At 38.5% G+C, this 21,225-nt stretch overlaps 1 protein-coding gene across 2 annotated transcripts in view; it reads left to right on the top strand.

Annotated features, from left to right (window-relative positions):
- Positions 1 to 21,225, top strand: part of LOC142108005 (tumor necrosis factor receptor superfamily member 14-like) — a 102,607-nt gene that overhangs the window by 65,412 nt on the left and 15,970 nt on the right. Inside the window, exons 1-5 of one of the 2 annotated variants that reach the window (XM_075191700.1) lie at positions 3,248 to 3,543; positions 6,102 to 6,183; positions 14,206 to 14,334; positions 15,588 to 15,743; positions 18,972 to 19,062. In XM_075191700.1, coding sequence (XP_075047801.1) covers positions 3,514 to 3,543; positions 6,102 to 6,183; positions 14,206 to 14,334; positions 15,588 to 15,743; positions 18,972 to 19,062 — 488 coding nt within the window. In that variant the 5' untranslated portion in view covers positions 3,248 to 3,513. Of the gene's footprint in view, positions 1 to 3,247; positions 3,544 to 6,101; positions 6,184 to 14,205; positions 14,335 to 15,587; positions 15,744 to 18,971; positions 19,063 to 21,225 lie in introns of those variants that run through there. The other variant, XM_075191699.1, reaches the window with a different exon arrangement.

Below are 21,225 nucleotides of genomic sequence, written 5' to 3'. Positions count from 1 at the left end.
ATTATTAATCCCATCTGCATCCCTCCTCTAGATAGTAAGCTCTTGTGAATGGAGGTTGTTTTGTCCCTGTGCATTGAATGAGCCTTATTAAGAGTTACAATCAGAAGGTGCAATTTACCTAGCCGAACCCCATGTTGCGTTAGTGAAGGGGGGTGTGAAGTACACTGTGCTACATTCAAGAAGCAACCAGTATTTTCCCTGCATGCAAAAAAATTGCCTTTTCCCCCCATGTATTAAAACTCTTTAGCTGGATTTGCTCCTAATTCAAAATGACGCCAAATATCGTTTGAAAAACTGCATTTACTTCATTTACTGTGCCACACTAATGAAAATGTTGATGCTTCAAAAATAACATTCGTTTCTTCAGCGTATCGGTTTTCAGTTCATTTTAACTTGGAGTAATGCTATGCCACTTGTCCTGTTTCTTTCACTTCCACATACACCTCTCCTTCATTGTGTTCTTGCCTTCAGATCTGGCACTACCATTAGGACAACTTAGGGAGTGACCTAGGGCACCATTAACTCAGGGGTGTCTGAACCACTGAGGGCCTTATATAGAGCTGAATATTTTTATTTTCAGAAAATGAGTAAGCATAAGGCGCTATATAAATAAATGATGATGATGATGATATGCACACTCAGACACATCCTACACTTACTATTCACTATGCTTAGAGAGGCTTAAAGTATGTTATACCTATATAGAGATTGAGACAGCGGCAAATACACCTGTCAGGAGGTATATCTGTTGCTTGTGCTCAACGACTGGTGCAAGATACATGCTGATAATAATGATCATTGGCACAGACCTTGCAAGTGTTTAAAAAAATTAAGGAAATAAAGTAAAAACAAACAAACAGCAGGGGATGAAAAGTGTGGGGTCTCTCCGAAGGAGCCGCTAGGCTAGGACCTGCAGTGCACCTATATAAAAGACACTAAATAAACACACTGAACCGCAATTAATGTAAGAGACGACACCTGGACACAAACACTCTTTTACTCATGTATTGCTCACTTAATACCATGGTGGGGGGGGGGGGGGGAGGGTCATCTACTGTCTTGAAGATTGAAATCCAATGGGATAAAAATAAGCTTCAAATGAATGCCTCAGAACTGCTCCCTGTGGAGTCACAACCCAAATGAAAGGCTCTTATAAAACAAAGACTACTAGTAAGTGCTAATGATAGCTAAAAGTCCCAAAAAAGTATTTTTATATATTTGAGCAAACTCTGGTTTAGAAAATGACAAGCTCAAACATAATCACGGACAAGTCCAACTACAAAAGCCAAATATGCATAACCCACTGCTTTCAGTGTTCTAGTGACTGATATACAATACAGAGAGAATTCTAGTGGCCGCTATACAATGCAGAGAGCATTCTAGTGGCCGCTATACAATGCAGAGAGCATTCTAGTGGCCGCTATACAATGCAGAGTGCATTCTAGTGGCTGCTATACAATGCAGAGAGCATTCTAGTGACTGCTATGCAATGCAGAGAGCATTCTAGTAGTGGCCGCTATACAATGCAGAGAGCATTCTAGTGGCTGCTATACAATGCAGAGAGCATTCTAGTGACTGCTATACAATGCAGAGAGCATTCTAGTAGTGGCCGCTATACAATGCAGAGAGCATTCTAGTGGCCACTATATAATGCAAATATCATTCTAGGGATTTATATACAATATAGGGAGCATCCTAGTAACCATTATACAATACAGATAATATTTTAGTGACCTCTGCACAATACAGAGAACATCCTAGTGATCGCTATGGAATAGAGATTGCACCTTTGTGACCTCCATACAATAGTCACTGGAGCGGGAGAATGTTATTTCCTTATCTCAGCACACACACTCCATTCAGGGACCTCTTTTTATTTTACAGGTCTTTCAAAAATGCAATGCTCAGACAAAATTATCAAGGTACCAATACAGACTGGGATAGCATAAAGAGCAATACAAATGTCTGCTGTAGTGTACTAATAAATGAAGAACATATGGATCTTATCCATAGAATTTAGGGTAATGGCAGCACCTCTCAAATTCAACAAAATTTTATCTTATAAGAAAAGTAAAATAAACAGCAACAAGCTTACCTTTTAAGTGCAGCCATAGTCAGTTCCTGTCCTACGATTAGAAATGATTTTTCTTTGAAAGAGAGAGCTGCCTATGGAATCCGAGTCACCAAGCTGTTATAGCTAGGTTTTTACCAAGCAGTATGAAGTAACAAAAATCATAAGTTAAAGTTGAACAAAAATGAATGCACTTACACAGCCTTATAAACTCTTCTTGTTACTGGATAGATTTTAGTTACACACCCTGTCCAGGAACTCCCCCCCCCCTACAATGTTTCCCCTTGGAAGAGTCCACAGTACATCTGATTTCATCTGGTTTCTCTTGTAATTTGGTACAATCAGGCACAGGATTGTTCCTTATATTCCTCTTTGTTAGACATCAGCTTGAGCAGACTATTCCTCTATAGATTATTAACTTTAAGTAGCTCTCTAGGTAAAGCATATATACCTAAAGGACGATGGGGGGGGGGGAGAGTTAGAGGATTGGAAGGAAAATTAGAGATTTGAAGTAGGACTATTTAGGGAAAGAGAGCACAGAACTGTAGGAGGGGAGAATGAAGTTGAAGTGAGCATGTGAGTGCAATTTCCTCCAGAAAAGCTTGGTGATGCAAGAACACTTATATAGATAGCATGTCAGTTTAAAATACCAAGGTTGTGGTGGGGACCGTCATAAGCTGATGAGGAGAGGGTGGTGATTGGTGAGAGAAGCGAGTCCAATGAGGTTTATATAAGATTTGCCTTATTCTTCTAGTGCTGCTTTTCCCCCCTTATTTTCTAGCTACTGATTTTTATATACTATCACTCATGCAATTGAACTAGGCATTATAGCAAAAGCAACAAGCACACTCTAGTGCTTGTTGCTTTTGCTATTTGCCTAGTTCAATTGCATATGATCTATCAACTTTCAGTCCAATTCGATGGGATATCACCCAGTTAAAATGTATATGTAAAACAATCTAAAAAACCCAATTCTTAAAAGTGCTAACAAAAAAAAAAAATTACAATAACCAAATAGCCTATGGTCCGCCTCCTAAACACAAATGACAAAATAATTAGTTTTACATGTACTATATCGGAATATGACTGACAGGCTTCTAAGCATCATACTAAAGTGGGCGTTTGGGGGCGGATCGGGGAGGGGCTTATTGTGTTTCATCTAACTTGTAAGAATGTTGGGAAGTATTGAATGAAACCTCACAAGAGCTAACACTTACATGACAAACATCGCTGCTCTCTGTGCGTATGGATGGCATCCGGATCAGCTCTTGGATGTGTTTAACAGGATAATTCCTCTTGCACTGAGCCGTATACACAATGGAGACTCAGCCCTGGCTGTCACTGGATTTGTTATATTACTTTGGGGTGTAATATTACTGTAAGGCAGTCACTGAATCTGAGTATGATCTCACGGACTTTATGGAATATGGATTAGCTCCGAGATGAATCTCCTGATAATAAGTCTATACTTGGTGAGTATGCAGAACACAGACATTATATATATATATATATATATATATATATATATATATATATATATATATATATATATATATGTGTGTGTATATATATATATATATATATATATATATATATATATATATATATCTCCTTACTAATTGTGCTGCTGCGAATAACTGCATAATAATATAGAGTGGGTCTTCCGTGTTAATCTGTAACCAGTTGTGTCATCTGTGGGATTACATCATACAAATTAGTAACATCCCGGACTGTAGACAGTGAATATGGTCTTTGTATTTCCATTCCTACATGTTTATAGAGCGCTTCCTACCTCCCATATGTACAACAGAATTAAGAGACATGACTGTAAAATGCAAATTATGTTCTTATAACATAGCATGAGGTTACTTTTTTTTTTAACAATTTTCTAACTATATGCACATGCTGAGGGCTCAGTCACACCTATCTATCCTCTATTCTTGCATTTTTCACAATTGATGCCATTGCCACCTTTGTCTTCTAAAATTTTAATGGCAAGATTAATGAACAACCTATTTCTCATTTGTAAACTTGCACTAATAGTACAATGTGTTGTATTGGTAAAAGCACAACATTGAAAAGTGATTAAAAAAATCACTAAAATGCACATTTATTTAAATTAGTTTTAACCCACTGATGGGTTACCTGATATATTTCAAGGCATCTTCAAAAGGGTTGCGCATTGCCTTTAGTTTCAAGGATGAAACAACAGAAAAAGACTTAGGGCTAGATTTACTAAACTGTGGGTTTGAAAAATTGGCGATGTTGCCTATAGCAACCAATCAGATTCTAGTTATCATTTATTTAGTACATTCTACAAAATGACAGCTAGAATCTGATTGGTTGCTATAGGCAACATCTCCATGTTTTCAAACCCGCAGTTTAGTAAATATACCGCTTAGACACACCCGCCTGCTTCATGTGCTCCAAAATTTCAAAACATGCCACTCAGAACTCTCACTTGCTGCCACATGTCTAAAGGGATATGCATTGTGGGATTGTATACTATAAGTCAGATTTGTTTAAATGTAAGATGTCTTTGTGAACACACTTATTGTTTCAGAATCACTAGACATGCCATCAATATAACACACCTCCAATGGGACGCAGTCCTGCCCCCAGCATAGCATTACCATGCCTATCATTAGGCTGACTTATACCACTTTCAGATTGCCACCCCCCGACAATATCCCAGGTTAATGTACCCGGGATATTGCAGGAGGACAGAGCCTCCCACCCTGCCAAATACCTGGGTAGACTGTGTTCACACTGAACACGGGTCTGTCCGGGTCTAGCAGGGAATATCACAAGAGGAGTTCTGATTTGGCTTCTCTTGTGATGTTTTTTTTTTTTTTAACTTTCCATAGCCTCCATAGACATAGAAACCCAGGTCTCACCGTTCAGACTGGAGGCGACCCAGGTCGGACCTGGGGAAAAAAACCCCCCAAAAAGACCTGGGTCTAATTCCCGGGTCATCCGACCCAGGAATTAGCCCTGGACCCATTCACACTGAAGCCTCGAACCCCGGCAAGACCCCAGGTTTTGGAAGCAGTGTGAATGAGGTATTGGTTGGTTACGATATACCAAAACACACAAGGCACTAAAATAGTAATAACAATGACTATATAATATGCTTCAAAATCATCCACCAACTGAATTTGTAGGATAGTTGCTATTCCCAAATTGAAAAATCCCCAAAAAAGCCAAAGTGAAACAAACAGCACTGCAAATGATAACAAATATGTATAACTGATTCTAATGAATACTAAATAATATTATAGATAATAATGAATACATGTTAATAAATAGTAAACAAAAAATATGTGTGTAATATATATTAGTGTGTATATATATATATATATATATATATATATATATATATATATATATATATATATATATATATATGTGTGTGTGTGTGTGTGTAAATATTCTATTAGATGGCAGATCAGATTTCATACTCTTGGATATGATAAAAATAGTTTTATTGCACACACAATATAATGAAACAATAACAAACAATTATATATTTAACACAGTCCCAATGTAGAGACATTGTATAGAAATATATCAGCATTCGCGATCCATGATCAGGGACTCCAATTAGAGATGGCTGTATGAGCCTGCAAGCAGTGTTTGTTGAAAATGTGCTCCTAAATCAAATAAAAAGATTACCCTGGTGTCCAACTGAAGTGACAAGTGGTTAAGTCCTCTTATGATTGCCTGTAATTGATGAGAGCAAATCAATGTATTATAGACGTAACAGTTTCCCTGACATGTTATTGTAACAGGACAATAAAGAATACAGTCATTATTCCAATTATGCAGGAGATAGTGTAGGCTGAATACAGTGTCAGTTTTTGCCCAGGGTGGTTATGACACCAGTGTTTGGGTGTGCAGAGTGGCTGGGAGCTCTGTTAGTGTGTATAACTTGTAGTTGTTCGTGAATATCTAATAATGGGTCATTTACAAGGTAGTTTCAATAATCACACGTTTGCATGTTGCTTATTATGTTTTTTCTTTTTGGCAGACAATTTTAAGAACTATAGTTTTGTGCTGTAATCCTGGAGAATACAAGATCAATGATGTATGCTGTCCCATGTGCCCAGCAGGTAAGAGAGAACAATACTATATATGTGGATAGAAAGATCTTGCGAACTGGGCTAATTTCTATCTAATATACTGTGTAACACCGTTACCGCCTTTGCACTGTCCATGACAGTCAGCTTGCAGATAACTTAGGCTGTTATTGTAACTTGAGAAGAAAAGAAGCAGGTGGGGGTAGTTGCGCTTGATTAGAAGATGTGTTGGATTCTTTGCAATACTATTCTAAAACTTAGAAAATAGTGTGCGCCATTAATCATTGGCTTCATAACTTTTAGTTGTCTAGTTTTCAGGATCACTGAAATATGATTAGGGCAGTACATCCCAAAGCCTAACTGTTCTATGTAAACTGGGTCGATTGTAACCCTGCGTAATGTATAAAAGAATCCAATTTGTTAACTAACAAATTGAAATCTTACCCCAAACCTAACTAATGCACTTACCTTATGCTTTTAAATGTGTCTTGTGCTAGTTACGGCTAACGGTTACTATCATGAGCTTGTAGAACCAGATGGAGAGAGCTTCACCTTTAGCAGCCGCCTTTTCAGTAGAGCTCATTACGCTCACAGGTATTTGGATGCCCCCAGGTCTTATACTCAGAGTAGTACAAGCTTATGAACGTACCACAGCTCAGGGTAGCGGGTGATGACAAACAAAGCGTGGTCAGGAAACAGGCCAAGGTCTACGGTCCAAAGCAGGTATCGTGGTCAGGAACAGGCAAGTTGTCAGGGCTGGCAGCAATTAAAGGAAGTCCAGAAACGAAGCAGAGGTCAAGGCAACAAGGAAGAAATCAAAGTCCAGGAAACAAATCCAAGGGTCATACACAGAGAATAATTCCAGAGTTTCAGCAACAAAACAGGAGCAGGCAAACTAACAGGAACTGAGCGCTGTAACCGGCAGGGAGGCTAAGCCCTCCCTGCCTAATATACACAGATGGGCCAATCACAGAGGGAGGGACACATAAGCCCTAATCAGCCCATAAGGCTGTTAATTAATTACTAAATGGTGCGCATGTGCCCAGCTGTCAATTTAGCCGGGCTGCGGCGGTGAAGGAGAGAAGAGTCCCGGCTGTTGCCCTGGTGACAGCCGGGACGTGTGCGCAGCAGTGATGTCCCGGTCGTCATGGTGACAGCTGGGACGCGAGAGGCAGCTGGGAGCGAGCTGGAAGCCGCGGCTCGTGACTGTGCTCACCACAAAGCATTTAATATGTCATTGTGATCAACAGACAGGTTTAACATAGCCAAACATCAGTTATGACACACTAAGGGTATATTTATCAAGCTGCGGGTTTGAAAAAATTGGAGATGTTGCCCATAGCAACCAATCAGATTCTAGCTGTCATTTTGTAGAGTGTACTAAATAAATGATAACTAGAATCTGATTGGTTGCTATAGGCAACATCTCCACTTTTTTAAACCCGCATCTTGATAAATGTACCCCTGGAGGTTTTTCTGCCAAACACCAGCTATCTAAGCAGTGACTTGTGATATTGTTTAAGAGCATTAAGTACCAGACTTATTAAACTGGCATTACCACCAAAGAGATATATTTTTAAGCAATGCATTTGGACCATTATGTAAATAAAATTCATATACCGTTTTTCCTGAATCTGCTCTTCAACAATGATGCTATACCACCAACAAGGAAATGGAGTAGTATACAAAAGAATAGTTTGAAACTTTGTCAAGGCTATTGATTAAACATAAAATATGTGGACATGTGGCACATTTAATTTTGAGGAAATTCGCTCATTTAACTGCCATGCGCCTAAAGGGTATATGCCCAAATTCCATAATTACATGTCCATGTACGAGATTGTACATGCCGGGAAAAATAAAAGGTCACTTCAATGTCCTGCCTACTATGGCTTGTTGACCACTCGTTAATTAATTACAATTCTTCCCTTTTCATTGCATTAAATTGCTGCTTGTCGGAGCTTCATTTATGTAGGCAAGTAAAATAATAGCAGCTCTAAATTCCTTCATCCATTTAATACATAAACATTAATTAAACAATAAAAAAGGTAATACTGTAGATTTCATACCTACCAAATTGGACGTAGATAGATAAATGAATAAGCATTGAATATGTATTTGTATTTATTTTTATTTTTTTCTATTAACCGTCACGCATTTAAATAAAGATTAAAAGAAAAATTTGATTAATCCATTGTATTTTGTGTGGTATCAGAACAAGTTGTATTACCCTTAATTATCACTCCCATTAGTTCGAAGACCTCTTTGGAAACAGTCGAGACAATCAATGCTATAGGCTGAAATCGCAGTCTTTCAAACCAATGCTCCAATGAATGAGCGAATATTAGTCTCACAGAGAATGGACCAATAGAAAGTCAGTTGCTAGTATGCGTCTCCAAGGAGGAGTGAATATCGAATTAAGGGTGTGTGGTTTGGCACTATAAACGGCTTGTCAGATCTAACCATCGGTTGGTATTGAAAAAGCATCTAGCGAAACGCGCGTCGGCGAGACTCCACGTTCACTCTCTCATTAATTATATTCATGCTAATAATCTGATCCCTCTGTTGCCAGCTATTATACCGGATAACTATGGGACAATACTGAAATGATTCAATAGAACGATTGTAGAATGTATTAAGTATGCCTTCCGCAAAATAGCAATATAACACATCCAGCTATTATAGTATAGCTTGTGACTCTGGGGCAGACTAGTTATTTATTTATAACAGCTGCAGATCTTAACAAAAAGGGGAAAGAAATGTTCAGGGAGGTGCATTAGCTAATAGTGTTTACTAATAGAATAATTGTTACCAAAACAGAGAGAGAGAAAAATCATAAAAGCAATACAATATGACAAGCTATTTACAGCATAGCTATTGACTCCGGGGCAGACTAGTTAATTACACAGCTGTAACCCTTAATCAAAAGTGCAATGTATTAAAACCAATGCTCAGTGGGTTGTATTAGCTAGTATTATCTGCTACAGAAAAATTGTTATTGAATAGAGAGAGAGATACAATTAACCCCTAATCAAAATAGCTAAGCAGTTGTGTTGTGGCAGTTTGTTATTGAAGGCAATCTTTTGTGATTTGCTGCCTATTGAATTGCAGTGATGTTTACAATGAGTTTAGATGGGGTAATTGCACTTTAGTGGACATATGACAATATGAGAATTAATTGCAGTGAAGAGTTAACTGTCACCTGACAATAATAGCAATAGTGTCAGCATTAAGGATAATTCTACTAAAGTTCCTGACTTGAGTAACAAATGGTGTGGATGTAATTGCATATAAGAAATATGAAAACATATCTTCCCGATGAATTCTGAGGGTTTAAGATCATGGAACAAAACACAAAAGATCAAAGTGACTTTATTGTATTATATTCCAACATACTAATGTAAATAAGTATTAATTAGGATATATTTAAACGAGAGTAGTGACTTGGCAGTAACAGTCTGCCATTTTAACAGTGGTTACTTAATGCAATGTTTAGTGTTTTCTAATTTCTCATTATAAATATTTTGCTAGTGGAGTAAACGTTTTGGAAATCTCCAATTTTAAGGTATATCAATAAAGTAGAAATGCATATTTAATAATCTATAAACTGGAGAAAAAAATGTAGTCACGAGTGCCCTGATTATACAGATTATCTGTTTCTTCTGTCTATTTTTGTGAATTATATTAATGTGTGGGTGCATCCCCCCTTCTATAATGAGTTGTACCTAATAATTACATTCTGAATAGAGGGGGTTTATGACTTCTCTCAGTGCGGTGTGAAATTTATTTGATCTTGTGAAGATACGTGGTTCCCAAATCACTCGGACACGGTATTAGGGGAAAAATAGAAGGATGATTTATTCTGCAGAACAGGATTAAATACAGCATGGCCCCGTAATGATAGCAGGTCCAACAAATGAGGAAATCAGTTCAAATAAATCCAATGAGATATGTTCCAGAGCGCATCTCTGGCAGAGCATCACCTCTTGGCCAAAAGTTAGTTACACCCATCCAGCTCCCAGGGTAGCCTCGTTTATCACCTCCTAATCCCACCTTGGGATCTGCCTGTCCAGGGGAGTTGCAAACGGTCTCCATTGATGTTATAATTACATCACTGATATTTCCTGATAACAACATAGCTAAAAAGTGCAGTTCAGGTATGGATTAGATTAAGGGGTTGGAACACCATACACCATGCCCGTTGCTTTACAGATCTATAGAAAGCACAATCTCTTCCTTTATCATGGAGGAGGGGTTTTGAGCAGATGCCGAAACGGTGTGTGAGCCTTACTGCATTTGGCCGGAACTTAAATATGTAGTCCATTCACTGTAGCGGATCCTGTCCCCGATACTATGGGTCTCCCAGGAGGTTTAGAACTATCTTTATGCACGTTGGGTGAAGGGATATAAAAGGAAGGGATTTTAAACATATGACAACCTTGAAAAAGACCCTCGTATGGATGGAAACGCGTTGGTTATGGTTGCATCCTGATATTCTGAGGTTCTGAGAGATTGAACAGCGCTGAGAGGACCATTGCTGTAACTGGTTAAGCCATCTGACCCGGGTCTCTTATATGCTGAGATTGACACAGACTTCTGATACGGGATTACTGCATATGTTATGCGAGATGCTGATGTTTTTAAGACGAGTGTTACTTTTATTGTGATTAAACCCGTTTGAAAAAGTTAATGCACGAGATCCCCCCTTTTTTGGTTTTATTTTCTTCTGTTTACATGATCGAGTATATGGATTGGAGAACAAATATATGAATGGAGATATATGTCTGATCTTGAGAAGTTTGTTTTTCCCATTTTCTTGCAAGCATATGCCCTAAGGGGATTTGGCAGTTGAAAGAGCACTGGTGTATTTTCATATATACATCCAGCAGCCACGGTGAAAAACTGAAGACTCCTGTTTTTATGGTGGTGGACTAGCCTTTGAATGTGTACATTGTGACATATTACCATTATCATCATCATCAACATTTATTTATATAGCGCCAGCAAATTAAGTAGCGCTTTACAATTGGGCAAATAAACCATCTTGCTTCAAAGACCTGCTTGGAAACATCTTCAATATCGTTGTATTCCTGTGATCTACAGATTAGACCCTAAATCTAATCCATTCTCCGGCTGTCTCTGCGGTTTGGACCCAAGCTTTTCCAGTACCACCGTTCTGCCTGCTACCCATGCAGCCCTGGTCAGTGTGATAGGCCAGGGGGGATCCATCCACAGCAACCCTGATCCATAGTAAGAGGTCTGGAGTTACCAGCCCAGGTACATCAGCAACGAGGTACACTGGCAGCGTCATTTACCCAGAAGAAACCCGGTACTGGATGCCGGTAAGAAGTCCAGTTGTGGCAGCATTATAAGCCCCTCCTGCTGCGGCAAGAGGGCGCATTTTGGATAACGAAAGGGAATGGTGGCAAAGTAAGCCCAGCCGGTTCCTAGCAACAACAGACAGGGTGGCATAGGCGGTTCATCCTGTCACAGATTTCTGTTATATATATTACACTGTGTTCGTTTTTTTTTATTTTTTCTCTTCCATTTGGGCTTATGAGTCCTATTAGGGTTATAATCATCTGTGTACACTATCACAGTTTGAGAAGAAGGTATCTGAATTTTTTATCATCCAATTGTACAAAAAAGGAATCGCCAGTGTATGTATCCTCTTGTTTATGTCATTCATATTTGGAATATTGGATATTCTGTTTACATGCACAGCAGCATACCTTAGTGAAGCGCCCTAACGGAATTTGTTTCTTTTTGCACACAGCTATAATTGTTATTTCACTACGTGATGTATCAAGTCTTCTTTACACCTTTTAGATTGTGAGCTCATTTGGACAATCTCCATCTGTACCTTCTGTTTTATGTTATTGTGTGTATTTTGTTTGTGTGATGATCCCCTCAATGTACAGTGCTGTGTAATATTTCAACACTTTATAAAAAAAGGACAAAATGATGCGATCCTCGGTGAATCGCGTACTTTTAACAAGGGAACTCCGGGATGCGGGAGAAATGCCAGCTCTCGCGGGAGCCCGGGAGACTGACCCGAATTTCGGGAGTCTCCCAGGAGAGATGGCAAGTATGTACTAAATACAGTCCCATATAAATACAGAACCAGCACAGACAAGGAAGTGCAGACATGAGACAAGGGGTAGTGATGGTGTAAGACTTTACATATGTATGGTTGATAGCATTTAAATTGTTATAAACGTTTACTGAAGCGATCAAAATGTATTAACTGTAATTATCCTATTGAATTAAATGAGTTAAACTGTTCTCCTTGTGAATTTTGTCATTTTTATAGTATACTTACCAATAGTCCCATTATAGATTGGACAGTTCCGATCCCAATGTCTGAAAGGGGCGGGGCTTCATGATTTAGACAGGATTTTGGAATTTAAGGACATGGTTTGGATGACTTGTGCTTGATCTCTGTGAATTAAGAGCATGGTGTAAAATGTTTAGAGATTTTACTTGGGAATATAGTACATTTCTGTGTAGGTAATAAATGATTTCAAAGGAAGTTTGCAATGACTATATGATGGGTTTACCAGGTACATCTGTGACACCCCTAGAGGTGGGTGTTGAGAGGATCGTACCTGGTCCTTGGATTCTCTTCTTTCGGTCATGGCACCGCAGTGGGACGGAGCACCACTGAGTAGGACACCAATTGAATGAAGTGACGTCAGATTTATTATGCAGGAACAATACATCAATAAAATATTTCTGGACAAAATATGATTAGCAACAAGTACAATCTGAATACAGTGTTCACAGGCCTGAGATAATCGAGGTGTCACTTACTGTACAGAATAACACAGGCAATAACAAAATTCCTCTATGTCAATACTTCTATAATGTAAACAGTTTGATTACAACTATGCTTCACAGTACTCTGCTAATAACCATCATCAAAGTACCTTTGATAACCGTCATATGGTCAGAGACTCAACAGTGTTCTGCGCTGAGGCCTTAATAATCTAACCCTGGAATATGTGAGGTTACATAAACGGTCCAAGAAATAAAGTAATACAGTTCTAGTCCCTAATATCGTAAAGAACATTCATTTCAAACAATTCACCACAAGCAAATCATATCACAGTCAATGAATCCCCTTTAAAGAAGTCCATCCTCAGCATAACTAATTAGCATAAATGTTTTCACTGGCCAGACTTTTGTAAGTGTACCTGTTAGAACCAAACAGGATGCACTTTTATTATAATTGAGGCACACAATTATAATGGTAGTCTTGTAACTTTGGTACAATTATCAAAAACAGTGACTTACTGTCTCAGGTATCACACAATGCAGTGTATTACCAGGGCGGTGCTTTCATATGTTCTTGCAGAAGAAGTCAGCTGTGATGCTGTTCTTTGACTAGAATATTCAGGTTATGATGGGTTGCAGGATGCTTCAGATACCAGGTTACTATCATAGTGGGCACTAGTGATTAATTCTGTAATTCAGGTATACCTCAGGGTCAGTAGTAGGAGGTTGGCTAATGCTTTTCTTTTGTTAAGCAAATGTCTCTGTAAATTTAGCTCACAGCTCTTAAAATGTAGGCTATACTGTGAAGTGAGGGAGAATACACAGTCAGTTTGATTACACAGACCAGTTTCCTTTTGTGTAGATAGATTTCGGCTATATCTTCACTGTCACTGGTGTCTGCTCTTGTCTTTAGTGACAGCATCTCTATAGCCACTATAATGAAGTCTTTACACATGCAGTATTTTGACTGGCAACACACCTCAGCCCTCTGCAGTAGTCTAGCTCTCAGCAACAACATTTGCCACCCTTTCCTCACAACATCATTCAGAAAAACCTGTGTCTTTTAATAATGTCTCTTTAGCACTCACATACTCACTCTCTGAGGCTCCTCCTCTTAACAGTCTCTGTCTCAAAAACCCTGGATCTTTCCTGCAGCCTCACAGCCTGGGTTTTCCCTGGGTCCTAGAGTCTCTCCTGTATCACACTGTTGCACAGGGTCCTTGTGCCCCACAGTTTCTGGGTATCACACATCCTCTTATTTTTCTTTTCTTTTTCTAGGTACTTTTGTGAAAGACCATTGCACAGCCACCTGTAGAAATAGTGTGTGTTTAACTTGCATTGAAGGAACGTATATGAACTTTACCAGTGGCCTCATTAAGTGTTTGACTTGTAAGAACTGCGATCCTGGTAAGTAATCTATATTCTTATACATGTGGGTTGTGCATTTTCTCAACAACTGTAAATGATAACTGTTTGTGATGAAATAGGATACCAGGCATCCATAAAACTATATTTATCCCAGCCTTCTCACGTCACTGAGGACTGTGTAGTCTATAACAGCAGCTCAAACAGATCCTAATTGAAATGATGCTGAGAATTCCATCCAATTGCAACATCAGCACCAAAATATCAGGTGGGGTAGGGGGCACCTTTTCCTGTGTATGGAGAACTGCACAATGCCACACCTATAGTGCTTTAACTAATGTTATCTTGTAGTATAGCTGTAACAGACTTTAGGTGAGATGGTGAAACAAGGTCTTGACATGGAACAGGTGACGTTGCCTATATGTTTGCAAGGTGCAGCTACAAAAACCCATGCCCAGGGTGCAACAAAAAATCTGGTTATCCCTCTGATTAATGGTTTCACAACTGTGACATTATAGGGTTACCTGCTATCATTTTGGAAGTGCTTGCCTCTAGTGTTTACTTTGAATGTAAGTGGGTTTCCTCCGGGTGCTCCAGTTTCCTCCCACATTCCAAAAACATACTAGTAGGTTAATTGGCTGCTATCAAAATTGATCCTATACTCTCTCTCTCTCCCTCTCTCTCTCTCTCTCTCTCTCTATGTGTCTGTGTGTGTGTTAGGGAATTTAGACTGTAAGCTCCAATGGGGTAGGGACTGATGTGAGTGAGTTCTCTGTACAGCGCTGCGGAATCAGTGGTGCTATATAAATAAATGGTGATGATGATGATGAATGTCCAGCAATTGGGTGACCAAGTACTGAAAGGAATGGTTCCTTGCCAGTCAAGGAACTTGGGCTCTCACTGACAGCTCAGCACAAAGCCTGCCTTCTGTGGATATAAGTATTATATGGGAGGCAGGAATGGGGTTATCATTTGGAGTAATAGTTTTGGTTGCACAGTGGATAAAATCATTTTGGGGTCTGCACCAATATTCATGAGCATTTAGCCTATCAAGTCACTAGGAACTATTTGTATATCTGAGGCACGAGGCACACTCTCATATTGCATGTTTGTGAATATATATTATAAAATGTTCTTATAAAAAATGTGCTCAGACTTTCTAGAGGATATGAGCCCCTCATTGTATGTATTAATAGTATGTAATAATGCATTTGCACATGTTTACCTTGGTTTACTCTTATGTTTTTTAATACTTCAAATCACTGAATAAAATGTGTTATCTGTATTCTCCTTAGGTGTTGGGCTGGTAGAAATGAGAAAATGTACTAATATCTCCGATACCATGTGTGACTGCAGAGATGGTTATTTCTGTCCTGAAGATGATGAGTTTGAGTGTAATTCATGTCAAGAACACAGAAAATGTGAACCGGGTCAATATGTTAAAGCATTCGGTAAGACAACCATAAATTATTAGATTAATGTTAATGTTCATAATATCTACAGGACATTGGAAATGACACTGCTGCCCACCCTTTTGCTGCAGAAATGTCTTACCTGGTGGCTTCTGGTGTTATTTCTATTTATGTCAAAAAACAAAGAAAAAAGTATGTATATAAAAAGGTGCATGTATCTGAAATTCACTTTTAATAGAATTATTCAAACAATAGGCATGTTGTGCGAGTATTCCGATCCAAATTGGATTAAAATAATATCTTTATTAATTCAATATTAAAATCATAATGTCAGCGAAATGATGATTAAAAATGAATAAATGTAATGTAGTGTGTTAAAAGAACACGTGAGGAACTGAATACCCCTAATTATTATTAATTATCATGAGTTAACACACTACATTATATGTATTCATTTTTAATCATCAATTCGCTGACATTATGATTTTAATATGATGAATAATATACTGAACATATCATTTTAAATAGGAGCGTCTGGTTTAATATATATAACGTTAATCTACATAATCTGGTGCGACAGTTCCCCTCCCCTTATTTTTCACAGTGAACGGTATTTATGTTTATGTCAGATACATGTGACTGGTTGAAACACTATTTTAGCAAACTCTCCTTCTAAAAGGTTATGGGGCAATGGACACTTGTTTTAAATCCTTCCCACCAAATGAAATATATATAGAAGAATAGACGGCAGATAAGAACCGTTTGGCCCATCTAGTCTTCACATTTTTTATTAACCTATGGTAACCTCAAATTCTATTTGATCTTTTAATCTTTGTAAGGATATCCTTATGTCTATCCCAAGCATGTTTAAATTGCTCTACTGTAGTATCCTCTACCACCTCTGATGGGAGGCTATTCCACTTATCCACTACCCTTTCTGTGAAGTAGTTTTTACTCAAATTTTCTCTGAACCTACTTCCCTCCAGTGTCAGTGCATGTCCTCGTGTCCTAATATTTCTCTTCCTTTGAAGAATGTTTCCCTCCTGTATCTTGCTAAAACCCTTGATATATTTCTATCATGTCCCCCCTTTCCCTCCTATGCTCCAAACTATACATATTAAGATCTTTCCGTGTTTCCTGGTAAGTTGTGTGCTGTAGACCATGCAATATTTTAGTTGCTCTTCTTTGTACAGTCTGTAATGTATTTATATCCTTCTGGAGATATGGCCTCCAGAACTGAACAGAGTATTCTAGATAAGGCCGTACAATGACCTACACAGTGGTATTATTACTTCTTTCTTTCAACTACTGATTCTTCTCCCTATACACTATGACATACAGTCATGGCCAAAAGTTTTGAGAATGACACAAGTATTGGTTTTCACAAAGTTTGCTGCTTCAGTGTTTTTATACCTTTTTGTCAGATGTTGCTATGGTATAGCAGTATGCCGCTTTAAAGCAGGAAATCTCAGTGTCGCCATATTAAGTGAAGCCATTTTTAAGTGCCGACATATTCTGTGGTCGAAATTTATAGGAGCCGGGTCGGAAATGTTATGTGTCTCTTTCATAGTAAGCCTATATTTTTTTCATGGCGGCATCATTGTCTTCGGAATTTTCCACAGTAGTCAGTATCTGAATTATTTCAAACGGAAAAACGTACCTCACCCCCTGGGAAGACTGACAACTGCCTTCAGTGTTCTCCATTTGTAAAAAAAAAAATCTTTCTCACTGTAGACTGATGGGCTTCAATTTGTTTGAAAATGGTCTTTTAATATTCCATACTGATCAGCAACATCAGTTGTCATGGAGACTGCCGGGACGCCAGGAACAGAGGAGAATGGGTCCTGGCGGTGCCCGCGGCCGCCGCGGCTCCTGGCACAATATTGTTTAATATTGTGAGCTTTCACTTGGTGTTGCAGGCTCCATTCTGACAGCTGCTGATGTTGCTGTGTGAGGCTTTCTTTTCGCACAGCGCCTTGAAAGGCTTTTTCTAACTTTTGGTTATATAAAATTATTGATATCTACACTATTGATTCAGACATTGATTACATTTTCTGCACACAAAGGACAGGCAACTCTCAAATGCAAGATTCATTCTGTCACAATGGGGCATTATCAATTCCACACTTGTATCTCAGCTCAGTGCATCTAACTAACCATGGTGCATTGTTCTTGGCAAAATCATTTGTATAGATTTTTCTTTTTGCATTGCACCTTCCTTATTGGTTTACATCAGTGCTTGTTTGCAGGTTCATTGAGATGCAGTAAAGTTTTTTGCTTTGGGCTGACATTTATTATTATTATTATTATTATTATCTTTGACTTATGAGGCGCCACAAAGGGTCCGCAGTGCCGTACATTACATAAACAGAAAACAGAGAACCAAGACACAACATGATACAGAAAGAACAAAAATTTATATAAAAAATATATACAAACACAGGCGACAGGGTAAAGCCAATCAGATTATTACTGGGACAGATAGTGAAAGGGAAGGTAGAAATCAGCGAGAAGTAGGCCGAAGCTTAAGAAAACAGGGAAAACAGGGCTAAGGAAGCAGGCCAAGAGGTACAGAGGGTGATGGAATAGTAGAAGGAGCACACAAGGAAAGAGGGCCCTGCTGATGAGAGCTTACATCCTAAAGGGATGTTGACAGCCAGGTAATGGGTAGCACACATGCAGCCATAATGAGTAGAGGTGAATTAATGTCCCATCAACATAAAGTCTGCTGATGTCAGCATATGGGGGAAGGATGTTAAGGGGTTACGTATTAATTCATGGGAGCATAGTTTTCCCTATGGATACTGAAATGTTCCATTGACAGAGGAGCTGGTTTCCTTAGACGTGTGGCTCTAAACTTATTTTATTTTTGACATTTGCTTTACATTCACTTTATATGTTTGTATTACTATACTATATACGGTTCGACAAATATCGTTTTCATAAAAACTATTTGTATAATTTCACAGTGGGCAGCAGTCAATTGCTTTTTTCTGAGTAAACAGCTGTTCTCACATTCAAAGAAATCAGAGATTAAGTTACAATAAAAATATTTATTTCAGTTTTGGTTACACCTGAATTTAAGAGGGAAACAAACACATATTTCAAATCTTTTTATTTTTTAGTTTCATGTAGCAATGCTACAAGCTGTCAGCCTGTTATAAGTATAAATAGATGCAATTATCTATGACAAAAATGTTTAACTTGACATTAAAAGTACAGTTTCTAACATCAATGATATGATATGAATCTTCTTACTCTGAATAGGAACTGCAAGGACAGACACAGTGTGTGAGGACTGTCTGCCTGGTCATTTCAGCAATGAAAGTATGTCAGCGGCTTGTACTCCATGGAGAGAGTATGTATTCTATACTGATACAGAATATTAACCATCACAATCATGTTCTGTACTCATTGGCTTAGCAAATTCAGGTGCAAAGGGGGAGGGTTCTTATTCAAACCAGTATTGATTTGCCACTTTGTCTTCGCAACCCCTCTCTCTACAGTAACACATAGTGCCCAACATTCAGAATCCCGAAAAGCGGGACCAAAAAAATAAGCCCCGCCCAAACTCTTCCAAGTTATGCCCAAACTCCACCCACAAATGGCCATATTTGGTTAAAACAACAACCACGTTTCCTTTGAGCCCCACCCCTTTAGCGGGCCACGAATCGGGATGTCCCACCAAAATAGGAAAGTTTCATATATTTTCTGGACTATTATAATATGACACTTAAAGGAGATAGCCACTGTTTTTTTACAGTCAGTATTTAACTTATGTGCAAAACACAATACTAATTTGCACCCCTTGCATTGTAACATGGTTTTGTCCAGGAGACTGAAATAAGAAGTTTCTCAAGTTAAGATCCTTAATGAATCAGGCCCATTGAAACCCAGAAGAGCCTGTTAAAGACCTACATTGTTTTACTGCACAGCTGTGGGACAGTGCCATATAAAAAAAAAACAGTTTGGTTTGGCTGTAGGTCGTTATTCCCCATCTCTGATAAAGTGCAATAAATCGTGCATTCTGATTTGCCTCTTTCAGCAGCACAGTTGTACTAAGCTGTTAGTTGGCTGCCTGTAGCCTGTCTGTTTCCAACCACCGGGCCACCATTCTTACCATTCTATATCCATGACACTGTAGTGGATGAATATCCCAGTACAGAAAAAAGTATAGTAATCCTAAATGGATTAACAATTAGACACTTTCTCCATTAGAAGTGAATATTCAAAATAGACAAATTCTTAAACGTTTTAATCTCAAAATTGTGCCTGAATAAAATACCATAAGGTCTGCGATGTGACAGCAGCTGCTCCTTAATAAAGGATTAAAGTGTAGTAATCCTATAGTTTATCTTTATGTGATTCCACATAAAGAAATCTCTGAACTGCTCCTTACAAGTACCTCTAGATGGAAGTATATAGCCAATCTGTCAGTCCACTATGTGGAATCGCAGTTTGATCCAGTTAAATCCATGGCGTGTAGATATTAAGCCACTTTTTAAGGTCCCAAATGCGGACTTTCTGAATAGTGGTACAAGTGCTACATTTATACTCGAATGGTCATTTTGGTGATCGAAAGCGCTTTTTCCTCCAGTGATTGAGAGGTAGTTCAGACCCTGTGGAACAATGACATGAACAGAGCATAGGATTCTTCTTCCAATTCTTTCCTTTTGAATATCCCAGTAGTGTTGTTATATATGAATTTCATACTGCTGCCTATGACGCCCCAAACCATGCCATGTTCAAAGTCACATAAAGCTTTTATCTTGCATGTTTTCCATCTAAATATGACACACACATTCTGCTAATAACTGCTTACCCTTATTAAGTAGCATTGTAAGTGACTATATAAGTCAATTAAATGAGACAGACCAATCGATCAATAGGTGCACATTTACAAACTCAGACCAAACTCAGACCACGACCATACCCAAATCTTGGGTATGTCGTGGGGTGAAGCTGGCTGGTAATTTAAGCACAGACATTTTCAGGCACAGACAGATCAGCTAAAGTTGAACACATACACTGTGACCAATTTTGTGTCTCTGGTTTCTATATAGTGATTATTAAATATAGAAGACTATTGCTGCTATTATGACCAGGAATGGCATCTTTTGCCGGTGACTATTTTCTATACATAGACTATTTAGGGACACTGATACGTACATAAGTTATCAACCGTTTACGTACTTAGAGATAAAACAAGAATATTTTAGACAAGGTAACTTGCTGCTACTATAGACAATAAAAAACAAACAATCAGATATCGGGCAATAATAATCATAAACAATGACAGCAAACACACAACGGACCGCAAATCACAGCAAGAAAAACAAAAAATCGTGTGAATGTGTGTAAAAAGTGTAAAACCTGTTACTGCCACGTGTCGCGGCTGGATACGCTTCTGCACGCCGTAGCATGCTCTACACATAATTTCAGACAAAGACAACCAAGTTTGCTCAATATTGATTGAAATGACTTTATCCAATTTGCTGACTTCGACACATCATAACCCCGG

Source organism: Mixophyes fleayi, chromosome 11 (assembly GCF_038048845.1).
Source record: "Mixophyes fleayi isolate aMixFle1 chromosome 11, aMixFle1.hap1, whole genome shotgun sequence".
Taxonomy (NCBI): Eukaryota; Metazoa; Chordata; class Amphibia; order Anura; family Limnodynastidae; genus Mixophyes; species Mixophyes fleayi.
Note: the sequence above shows the minus strand (reverse complement) of the source record. Positions and strands in the feature narration are given on the sequence as shown.